The sequence below is a fragment of the Chiroxiphia lanceolata genome, chromosome 1 (genome assembly GCF_009829145.1).
Source record: "Chiroxiphia lanceolata isolate bChiLan1 chromosome 1, bChiLan1.pri, whole genome shotgun sequence".
Taxonomy (NCBI): Eukaryota; Metazoa; Chordata; class Aves; order Passeriformes; family Pipridae; genus Chiroxiphia; species Chiroxiphia lanceolata.
In genome coordinates, this window is record NC_045637.1 from 53,344,783 (window position 1) to 53,357,148 (window position 12,366).

At 40.6% G+C, this 12,366-nt stretch overlaps 1 protein-coding gene across 1 annotated transcript in view; it reads left to right on the plus strand.

Moving 5' to 3' along the window:
• The window catches only part of RAB31 (RAB31, member RAS oncogene family), a 66,042-nt gene that overhangs the window by 25,830 nt on the left and 27,846 nt on the right, over positions 1-12,366 (plus strand). The window contains exons 2-3 of the mRNA XM_032708849.1: positions 1,447-1,526; positions 4,154-4,235. Coding sequence (XP_032564740.1) covers positions 1,447-1,526; positions 4,154-4,235 — 162 coding nt within the window. The remainder of the gene's footprint in view (positions 1-1,446; positions 1,527-4,153; positions 4,236-12,366) is intronic.

Genomic DNA, 12,366 nt, shown 5'->3' on the forward strand with positions numbered 1-12,366 from the left:
ATATGAGAGTTTAAATGATGGTTTTCTAATAAGGACTTTGCTTGGCGTGACAATACAGTTGCATTTAAGCGTGGTGAAAGGAAATCTAAATACAGGCATTCTTTTTCTTTCGTACTCGAAAAGAAGGTAACAATGCAAAATTGATTACAGGAAAGGCAAAGGCACTTTTTTAATATGTAGTTATGTGTGGGCAAAAGCTGCTTTTCTTTTTTTTAATATATAGTTATGTGTGAAGTGCTCTCAAGAAACTGTATTGTCTTGCCTTGGCACTTTGAGAAGTTTGTGTGAATTAGTCATGTCTTAAAATGTGGATGCAAATGAAACTACCAGGTGCAATCTGGTAGTTCTGCCATCGCTTCAGTGAAATTAATAGAAAACTTTCCCTTGACTGTTTAATGAGTTAGATTGGACCCTGGGCTGTCATTGTTAATGTCTTGGAAAGGTCAAGATCGATTTCCTGGCATCTTTTTTGTTTCTAAGGAGGCTCTTTGCAATTCTGTGGAAGACGTAGTTATGTTGCTGTTCCTCTTCCTTGATACTTACCTGTATAATTTAAGTTCTTCTACCTACCATCCAAGGCTTTGGGGAATAGCAGCGACAGACCAAAAAATGCTGCATTTTAGGGAAGTTGTTCATATTTTAAATGCCTAAAATAATATTGCTGCATAATTTAAAAATTTCCCCTGCCCCCTCAGGTTATTCTGAATCATATTTCAGTATTGTACTGCTGTTATTTTTCCTTACTGATTGGGTGTATGTTAAAGACTTTCTGCAAATGAAAGCAGCCTTCCATGTTGCAGTAGAGAGAGCAAGTTGTGTTGCATTTCAAGTAATGCTATTTCACTGTGGTCCTCTAACATAGCATGCACAGGAATAGCTGCACATCTCTGGGGACCCAAATCTTTGGATTCCTGCCTTTTTCAAAACCACCTGAAGCCTCTGCAAAGTTTCCACCAAGGGGGCTTGTTTGTCTTGCCATGAAAAGGTTATTTCCACTAGGTTAGTGCTGTCAGTGTGCTAAAAGGTTGATGTTACTAATCTGTTTTGGAAGCATAGTTGGGCTGCTCTTGCAACAGGGCTGAATGAAATTGTTTCTCTGGCTTTGCTGAGTAATATGCTATGTGTTGAAAAGCACAGGGTTTTCTTGTACAAGTGACTGTGCTTGAATGATTGCAGTCCTTGCAACAGGAATATAAAATCCATGCAATAAAATACAAGGCTTGGAGAGAAGGGAGTGTTGGGAAGAGGACTAGGGAGCTTCATTCACAATGCTGAAATTTGGAAAGGATAAGCTATGTCCTTGCTTTTCTTCTGAAGTGTTTAATGTGCCCTTCTTGCTACTAGAGAAGATTTAATCTCAAAAATTAATATTTGACTATTTCTTCAAGTGAAGTATTGATATCTAGGATCTCCTGAACTCACTGTCATGGTTTTCTTGATTTTCAGGATACTGGGGTTGGGAAATCGAGCATTGTTTGTCGATTTGTCCAGGACCACTTTGATCATAATATTAGTCCTACTATTGGGTAAGTACCACACATAGTATCTTTTTTAATTCTATATGGTTTTTTAACTCACTGCCCTCTGCTGCAGTCCTTTCTTTTCCTTACTTTCAAGGCTCTGAATATTGTACATCTTTTTTTTCCTCCATCATCTCACTTAGCTCTTTACTCTCCTTTACTGGCTTTCAACTCATGTTAACCTGCTTAAGAGAGTCAGCAGCTGCTCCAGACCAGATCAGCGCTCCTCTCTCTGTTCTGGGAATACAGAGGGGGGCCCTAAACTTACTGTATTGTAGCATGCTGTATTATGGAGAAGCTGGAAGAGCTCTGCCATTCTCCTGAGTCTTTTCTGGGGCCATCCAGAACCACGCTGCATTAACCTGTGTTCTTCACTGCCATGACTTTCAGATGTTCTGTTTTGTTTTTCTTTACCTGTCTTACACCAAGAGATTCTTAGATGTCTTATTCAACTGGTGTCTTTATCTTTTGATCTTGTCAAGAGCTTCCCACTTTAGATTGTGCTTTGGCCATAGGACCCTAAGACTTAAATCACTTTAGTTCTCGCTGGTCAATGAGGTATCAAATTTGATCCTTGAAGCTTAAAAAAAACAAAACCCCACAACCCAAGAGGCTGTGATCTGCATAATGACCAGACCATCCCATAGCTGAGTAATGGCAGGAAAACCATGGGAAACCCTTAAAGTACCTTCACTGTGTGTCCTGGTAGGCCGGGCTGGAATGGACAGTGTCTATTCCCATGTATGGATGTGCTTTTGTCTAAGTTTAGGATGTGTCACATTATCCTGCCTTTCTCAAAATAGAGACAACACAATTTAAACTAAGTGTAATTAATTAATACCTCTTCTTTAAAAACTGCTAAGCTTCCTTGCATCAGATCGTCAGAATCCTCTTAGTCCTGTAGTTGATTTCAATTCCAGAGGTTTTTTTTCTTTTAATATCATAGGGACAAATCTGCCAAATACAGTGTTACCTGGAAAATTTTTAAAATTATGGATCACTTATGGGAAAGGAAGCTACTATGTGATTTTCACAAAGGAGTAATTTGGGGGGAAAGGGCTGATCTGCCTTGTGTGTCAGAGCTGTTTTAAATCGTCTGTGAAGGATTAGTATTGATTGCTGTGTGTTGTTCAGATGGTTAGACGATACTTTCTAAAGCTCTGCCTTTCAATGTGTGAAGGTTTCTCAGCTGGAAGTTGCACGTTTAATTTCCAGCACAAGTTTGGACTCCTGAATGTCATGAATAGAGAAAAATGGACAGAGAGAAGGGAAGCATTTCATGAGTAAAATTACTGACTGAAGGACGCTTGTTTGCAGTGAAGAAATTGATGGCAACTTGAGTGGGTTTTTTTACTCCTAAATTATCAGCAGCCTTTTCCCCAGGTAGTTGTTGTTGCTAAGTAAATGCCTTCTGCTCAAATTGGAAAATATTTTTCCTCTGTTATCATAATTATGAAGATTAAAGGGATTTTTTTTCCATTTGAAGATTAAAATATGAAGGCTTGTTTCACACAGGTGATATTATTTGTCTATATGGTTAAGGTTTTTATTTTCTTCCAAATTATTAAAATGTTTTAAATATATAATCCTTGCAATCCACAGTAGGTACTGTGACTCTATATAAAGTTCCCATTTTTGAAGCTGTAAAATGTTGCTTAATGCTTTTTAGAAGGAGAGTAACAAGTAAAAGCATATACCCTGAAAACAACCAAAGAAATACTGCTCTTTTTTTTTTTTTTTTGGCCTTACTTAGTATTTTCATAAGCATTGCAGCATTGTTAAATTCAAGGAATTTGCGGATGGCTGTGGAGCAGAACCCAGGTATATCATTCTCAGGAAATGTTTTGATCAGTCATATGTCATTTGGTGCCTTTGTAATGTCAGTGCACTGTATCAAATGCATCTTTATGAATGAGGAAAAATGTACCACAACAGAAATTGTTCAGCAGTATCCAGATAGGATGGGGAAAATAGAAATTACCAGAGTTTCGCAGTCTCTCCAACCAACTTTCGACTGAACTGCTGTAATACAGAAAAAGCCTATAAATTTGCAACCCTCTTTTGTAAAAGAAAAAACTGTGAAAACATAGATGAATCTCGTTTCCTATGGAAAATAAAAGAAAACACAAAGACTTCTGCATCCCAGTCAAAAGGGGGAAGAATTTCTTTCCATTTGTTCACTGTGTTCATTCCAGCAGGTGATTTTCTGTTCCCCGGTGATCCAGTCTCATATGTTAAGTGAAAAGTGGCACTGTTGCCTTTTTCTGAGGTCCGTATCTCTGAGAAGATGGAGCTAGCAAGCAGCAGAAGCTACTTGTGAGTGGCAGGAGCATTTGTGTTCCTGGACCCATACACAAATGCCCTCTGAACCTCAAAGGCTTTTCCCTCCTTTTAAAAAATACATATATATATATATATGTATATATATATATATATATATATATATATATAGGTAGGTAGGTAGCATATGCCTTATCTGATAAAAGGGAGACTTTCACTTCTGTGGGCACTTTCTCAAGGTTTTGGAGTTTTCCCTGTAGGCAGTCTAACCCAGTAGAGCTGGCTAAGGTCTAGAGGTTGCAAATTCAGAGTGTTAGTCATGTTACAAATTTTTCCTCCTTCCTTCTTTTCAGAGCATCCTTCATGACTAAAACTGTGCCATGTGGGAATGAGCTTCATAAATTTCTGATCTGGGACACAGCTGGTCAGGAACGGGTGAGTATTAGTTTGCAGTATGCTTTCATTATCCTGGTCTCTCTTGGTGTGTTGGTGTACTTTTTCTAAACTTTTCATCTTCAGAAGACTTTCTAAGTATAAACCTACTGAATCTTTGCAACGCTCTGCAACCCAGGTGGTCAGCAGCCACCAAGTATATAGGTTACCTTTTCACAGGTGGGAAAAATGCAGAGACAGGCTGACCATACCACTTATCAAAAAAAACCAAACTTGCTGTGAATTGTCAGCTGCTTTTCCTCATGACATCTTGAGCAGTGCCCCAGCAATCTCCAGCTCCCCTCTGGTTTTATCAGGTTTGTGTGTGGTGGCTTTCATTGGCATTGGAAAGGCCTGGACTTCCAGCCTATGGGCTGGTGGGTGACCTGAACTTACCTGATGACACTGGGGTTGTCCTGAGTTGCAACATTGAATATGGGCATGAGTTGTGTCTGCTGTTATTATTTTGGAAGTCAGCACCGTCAACCTACACCACTTAGGGGTTTTGTGTTGATTTTTTCAAGTGTGTGAAGTGCTTTACTCAAAGCAAGCAGTTTTTCCTTTAACTTTTCAAAAAAAAGCCACAATGGAGTTTTGGACATTAGTTCATATTGACTGTATGTAAGCCTGGTTGGTCATTTGTTTCTTTTAATAGTCTCAATGGCAGTGGTATGTAGTAATGGAGTGTAGAACTGTAGGTTTCTCTTAATATGTGCCTACATTTATCTTGAGAAGTTGGAAAGAAATGGAAAAAACTATGCATACTTTTAAAACATCTTCAGACTTCCTTGTGAAATGGCACAGTGCCTGTTCATAGAAGAATGTAGCTATTCTCACATTAGGTTGGGATAAAAGGAGACGCTTATACAGGCTGGAATGTCAGTCCTGATACAACCCATTGTGTTCTTCATACCTTTTATGTGAATTGCAGGCAAAGAAGAGTTTTGCTGTTAAGTGCAGGAAATGCTTGTGCTTTTATTTACAATGTGCAGCATGATGTAAAGTGACTGTGATGAAATCTGTTGGCTCATAGCAATTCAGTATGTTATTTATGATGGAAAATGGACCTTGAAAAACATATTTGAAGTATAACATAATTCTTTCCCTTGGATTTTGTTTGTTGCATTTCTGCATGGTCTGGATCTGATAACTGGCTAATTATTGCAAGAGGTAGCAAGGGTTCAGTTTTCTTTCCCATGGTTTCAGCTTTCTTGCTTATTCTCTCTCTCTCTTCCCTTCCTGCTCTCCTTGCTTTTGCTTTTTCTTTTAGCTCTTTAGCACACAAAACTCAGTTCTTGAAATTTAGATAAAAGTATTACTCAGTTTTCCTGCATGGTCTTAAGACTCACAAAGCATTTTTTGAAGAAGGTGAATAGTAATAAAGTCTTGTTTACTGAAATAAGTGATGTCTCATTTGAGGCAGGAAATCTGTGACTGAGCTCTGACTCTTGGACACAAAGTCCATCCTTCCCATCTAGTCCCTTATGTTTCCTCTCAGTTTTTTCTTTTAGCTCATCGTTTTTCAAATATATGCTTTGGTTTTTTTACGTGTCAATCAACGGTGAGCACTGAGCACCGTAAACATTATATTGCTTAGAATCTATTACAGATAAGTCATGTTATGGGTTTTCATGAATTAGGCCAGGGAATATCTTTTTCTTCTGTGTTAGCACACTGTATTCCCGGTCCTTCACTAGGACTAGGAAACTGAGGTGATACGGTAAACAGGGTTGATTGGTGTCGAGTGCTAGCTGCAGGGGCCGACAGATTTCCCAAGGTGAGGTCCATACTGGTCCATGTTGTTCCGTGTCCTAGAACATTCCCATTTTACAGCTAAACACGTGATGCTTCTCAATACCTTACCCACTTTAATCAGGGATTTTGGTTTGCTCCTTCTGATCTGCTTGCTATTCAAGAACAAATGTATCCCGCTGTTAATTTCTTTCTCGTTATGCTCTGAACAACAGTGGTGACCCAAAGCTTCCAGTCTGCCCCAACCTCTGGACCTATTGCTGTTTTTCACAGTGTACTAATAAATGTCTTCTGAGTGCTGTTTCTGCTTCCGAGAGTTGCCTTCCCTTGTTCTTTGCAATTTTCATTGAGGCTTTCTGTTCCGCTGCTGAAGTCTGGAAGTTTTGTCAGTGCCCCATTGTCTGTACTGCTGATAGCAATGTTTAGGACTTCCTGCTCTTTCAACATTGCCTTTGTTTGTCTTCGTTCTCCTAAATACAAGGCCGAGCATAGGGCTTGTGCTTATTCTGGAGTTGGGGCACTCTGTGCAGCATCTACGTGCTGATGTGGAGCCTTCACAGCAGAAGAGCCCTGGGTGAGATTTAACTGAAGCCTTACTGTGGCCATGAAAGTTAAGCTCAAACCTCAACCGTGGTAGAGTGGTCAGGTGGAACCAATAGTAGTGGCACTTCTGTGATCCTCGTTCATGAGTTTGTCCTTTTTAATGAGTTTTCTCTTCCTTGTTCATGAGTTTCTCTGGGAAACTGCCATCTTGGAGAGTGTAGAGAAACCACTCTTAAATATTGTATTCGCAAGCCCTTATTTGAGCAACACTCTGTGAGAACCAATGTGCCTCCTGGACACATTCCTTCAATCAGCTGGGAGAAAGTGGAAATTCATGTGGCTGCTTCTGAAAAGGAGTAGTGTCCTGGGTGCCAGGACAGGAGCCAGCTGAAAGCACTCAGCACCCCCTTGAGGCTTTAAATTAGTTTTTGGATAGCCACTTGTAATGTTGTGAGCCTTTGCAAGTGCTGGTCACTGTTGGGTTTAAAAGCTTGTGGGAACACCTGAGTGAGTTGAAGAACCTTAGTACACCGGCCAGCTAATTGGAGGTTGGTCATGGAGAACAGGTAACTTCTGATTCATATCTAAGATAATAGATAGAGTATTTTGGGGTTTTTTGAGTCAAGGAACTCAGAATTGTAGGCAGAGTAGAGAAGGAACCAGAATTGCCATTTTTTGGGGAATAACAAATAAATGTCAATGCTGCAGAATGACAGTAATGCAGCAGAAAATGGAGATTAAAAGTGTTTCTATCATAGCCTTAGTGGGGGCGAATGCTCAGTGTGCTGCTTTAGGAGAGGACCCTGGAGATGTGGCTAACAGTGAAAAATTCACATTGTACTTGATTACAAAAAGAGAGAGCTTCTTAATCCTTTTATCTTGTTTTTTTCTTTCCCTTTTTTTTTGACTAGGAAAAAACAAACTGGCAGCACACTTAACAAAATCCCCCTGTCTTCTGTGCCTAAGTACTGGTCTCGGTGGACCTGGTTGTTTTGTGTTGGTATGCAATCCAACAAACTCTATTTTCTTCTTCAGAGTCTCTTTCCCTCCACCCCACTGTTTTCCAAATGTCACTTCCCCCCCCCCTCATGTTTTCGCCATTAGCTTTGAATTGTTGCCACAGACTTCACGACTTAAATGCCTGACAATTATGTTATTGTTAGCAAAGATTCCCTCCCCTAAGAAGAGTCTCCTCGCAAGTTAGTTAATGATGTTTTTATTAGCATATATTTTGGTTCATGGTGCCCTAAGTAGCTTCTAATTACAATGCTTTGTCTGAATACCTTGGGTGGCTGCCAGCTTTCCATTTTGCCAGCTGAGGAATATGGTAGCAAATAGTTAGGGAGCCTGAGGGCCATATTTCTAGGGCAGGAAAATTTATCTCTGTTCTTTTTCAGTTTACTGTGTTGAACTCTGGGATTTTTAATTTTGTTTAATAAAAGAAACCTCAATTACTTGAGCCCAATTTAAGCCTCAATAGGAATTAACCTGTGTTGTGATGTTGTTGTTTTGTGGGGTTTTTTTTAATCTGCTCCACTTCCAGGAAAAGGCTGATTGATGACACATCTACAGCTCCCTCTTTTCTGAGTGACAGTAGTTTTCCTTGTGATTCAGTGACAGTGTCACAACACCATCTATCAATGACTTGAATTATTTCTGCAGTCAGGACGCTGCCTGAATTTTGCTCTTTAATGTTATAAAGACAACTCTGATGGTAGCCCACATTTCAGTCAGAGTGGAGGTGGTTCATTGTATGTGGTGTGAGGACCTCCCTGCATGGAGCTACTGCTTGTGTGCTGCAAATGTTGACAGGTGATTAGGTGGTATGTAAGAGCACAAGTGCATTAGAGGTAGTAAGTGAATATGTTATTTTTATTAGTTTTAGAGTGAGTGTAAAGCATGGTAAATCATTGAAGGGATGCATGTAAAGGTGGTTTTTTTTAAGCTTCAGCAAACTTGTAGCTTGACAGCAAGTTGTGATTTTGATGTAGTGTCCTTTTCGTCCTTTGTTTAATGACTGTAAACTTCAGAAGGGCTAAGCACTGGTTAGTTTTATGATGTTGCAGAAGTCTGTTTTCTGCTTATTTAAAATATCTTTAAAAGATTATCCTAAAATGTTGAAATTCTTCCTTCTTCACTTGAAGAATTCTTAGATATTGGAGTAAAATGGCTCATTTATATATACATGTGTATGTGTACCTCTCCAAATTAACTAGCAGAAAATACCTGCAGGTCAGAGACAGACAGATCTTTCCTGATTTATTCAGCTTGCAAATCCCAAGAACTGGCATCTCAGCCTTCAATCGTGTAGGGAAAAATATTCAGGGTTTTAAAATGCTAAATGCTATCTGATAGTGGTTTTCGTGCATAACATTTTTCCCATTTGCTCTCTGCCAGCTGAGAATGTCAGGAATTTTGTATCCCTCCCTGTTTTAGAAGCTTATGTGTCAAAATAATCTGTTTAATGCTTTTGGGGTTTGCCTTTGCTTCTCTCCACACTGCAATTTTCTGTCCGTTGGCAGCCGCTGCCTTGAAGGTGGCAGGATTGGGGGGATGTAAATACCCAGACTTGGGCAAGTGAAGGCTCCTAAGCTGTGGAATAGGTTCTATTCTTGGTACACTGACTGCTTCAGTGAGATCATGGAATGCAGATGCAGAGGTGGCAACCTCAGTGTCTTCCGCCATGGGCGCTTACCTGCTTGGTCCACGGAAGCAGTTGAGGCAGCTTTCCTAAACAGGCTGGTAGAAGCTTGTTCCTGGCACTGATCTACTGTGCTTTTCACCATGATAACTTCAAAGGTTCACTTTGTAGGAATGGGAGGCAACAGCATGAGGAGGAATGTACTTCAGATGGGTTTTGGGACAGGAATGAAGAGGTTTGTGGGGTTGACGTTGGCTGGCAGGAAGGGCCAAGAACAGGAGAAACAGGACACCTATAATCATCTCTGCAGAGGGGTAGGAATGGACTATTGAGTGAGGGGACTGAGGTACATGAATATCCTAGTCTAGAAAGCTTAAATATGTGTAACAGGAAGGGGAAGGAATTTGTAGGGTTGCCTCACTGCCTGCACGTGTTAGCGACTGGCAGAGCCAGAAGCTGTAGCTGTCCTTACCATTAGTGGCACCCAGATAAAGGAAGGGTAAACATCTCTGAGCTTGAGAGGAGCCAAGTGGTTTGGTCTTGGCCACTCAGATGCAACATATGTCCTCAGAGAGCGGCTCTGTAGGAATGGGTGTGAAATCTAGTCAAATGATCACAGATGTCAGGAAGCAAATCTTGTGCTGCTGTGCACCTGCAGGTGCTTGAGAAGGCACTGTGTAGGATAGTCTCGACTGAGTTCAAAGGTGTGTAACACTCACTGAGCGCTAGTGTGATTTTTCTCAGTTCGTGCGCCCTTATCCTTTCCAGCTGTGCTGGTAGGCAGAATTCTAATTGATTTGTATAAAGAGCAGGTGATGTACAGTCTAGAATAGTAAAAGCAACCCAATAGAGGAGTTAGGTGATGGTGGTAGTGGTGGTGGTTGTTGTTGGTTTGGGGTTTGCTTTTTTCTCTCTTGGCTGTGGAGTTGGGAAGAGGCAGCTGGGATGTAGCACCACAGGATGGTGCAAAGAGCTGCTGACATGAATTAATGTTCCTTGGTGTGCCTGTCAGATTGAATGAGTCCTGACTATCTTCAGCAGGATTTGTCAGGCTGTATATAAACAGTAGTTTTTATTTCTGTATTTATTTGGCCTCTGTTTTGCTTTCTAAACCAGCATTCCATAAGACAGGGCTAAGAGACTTTCACTGCCGCAGCTCAGGTGTGATTTACATTGTGTTCCCCTGAATTTGGTTTTTTATTCCAAGTATGATATGACTGCTCTGTGGGTTTTTCTTCCTCCCCGTTCTTTCCTGTTAGTACAGAGGAAACATGAAAAGCATTGCCTGTGACCAAATATACCCCTCCATGATGAGATGCACAGGAAACAGAAAGCAAAATACTACAGAGCTTCTAAATAGGTGGTAAATTCCTTAATGGCTGCTTGGTTCCATCTTTCTGTCCTTTGCAAGGGCAAAGCTTCTGTTGACTTAGAATGAAGGGTTGCAGAATCCCAAAATACTCCTGAAATCAATGAGAGAAACTCCGGTTATGCTGAACCTGAGTTTGCACCATGTAAGACTGAATATGCCCTCTGTGTTGCAGGGCTGTACAGCTGTAGAGATTGGGCAGCTTCTAGTTGGATCCTGAGAGAAAAAGGGGATCTGCTTTCAGTGGAAATTCCATAATGCACATGTGGCCTCAATTCTTCTTTAGTGGCAAAGGGTGATGAACCACAAGTGCAAAGTGGACGTGTTGATAGAGGAGCACAACTACGAAGGTGCTCTGAACACAGTCAGCATTGTGCCAGTACTTATGTGACCATAGGTATGTGGCACACTGTGCGCCGTGCTCCAAGGAAGAGGGTCTTGGAAGTCTGCACAAGTAATTGATTTTGGAGTTTGGCTCGTCTTTGGTAAAATAAATTTCTTATTTATACTTTCAGGGGCCCTTGTGGCCTGGCTGTAACTGTATGTACCTCTACAACTTAGATATTGCGTTGTGTGGTTTAGTGACTTCAACCTCACCAGTTGTTATCAGCCCCTCCAAAAGCAAAATGGGACTAATGAGTGATGAAGTGGGTCAGTATTTGCAAATAGGCAAACTTCTTTGTGGATACTGAATGAGAGGCACAGGACTTCTAAATTCCCACGAGAGGTGAGCTGCTAGTGATAGTTTGCTCATTATACAGAATGGGAGGTATTCCCAATGCCCAGAAGGACATGGTGGAAAATGGTGGGGATGAAGTTCAGTAGTACAAGTAGAAAGTCCCTGTAGCTTTTGGCTCTCAACGAAAATGTATGCTGTAAAGTTGTAGGTAATTTTTTTTTTTTTTTAATAGAGGAGGAAAGACACCTGTGAACGTATTTACTGATTAAAGAATATCACGTGACTATGATACATCCATGAGAAATGTATTACATGTTAGGAGAAATGCAGTTAAGGCTGTTCTGTGTCGAGAATGCCACATACAAACCTGGTCACCAGCAGTCAGAAAAGATGAACTGAAGCTGGACCAGGCACAGGGAAAGGTGATTAGATGCAGATTTCTCCTTGTTACCTTATCTTCAGACTGGAAGAACCTGGTATAGGAGACTGGCAAAGTTAAATCTGAAAGACTGCTGCTCTGTATTAATATTTCAGCTAAAGGCAAGCAGTGATCACTAAATTTTTCTAAGTTAAGGTGCAAGTAAGTTACAAGTAATTTATTAATTAGGAATTCAGAATGTTATTAATTGTCAAAATAATATGATCCTTGTAGCAATATAATGAAAAAAGAAGAACACTAATTATTTTAGTCTGGACTTTGATCATCTTTTGAAATGGGTTAGGAGTGTGATTATTTGTGATGGTGGGAGCCGATGGAGGTCTCTTTCTGGTCTGTGTTTTTCTGTTAGCCCAAGGTGATGTGAGCTGCTGATGGCTGTAGGTAGGGATGACATCTGTCAGGCTATGGAGGAGCTGACTCCCTGGCAAGTTGGGGTTGTGACCTGGGTGTCCGTGTGGCAGAGCCGGGAGTGGCCACCTGAGCATTTTAGGTGGCTTTTCTCGAGAAGCAGAGTTGTTGTTATGCCAAATCTCAAACTGCTCCTGTTTCTCCTAATTTTCTTGGGAATTACTGGATACAGAAATACTGAGCTATAAAATCAAGGTAAGAGAAATTGTAATTTATAATACAGAAGGTAGTCCCATGAGATTTAATTTTGTGAGCTGTTTTTTTGTATGTCACTTGTTTGGGCATCTGTCCCACATTGGTCCT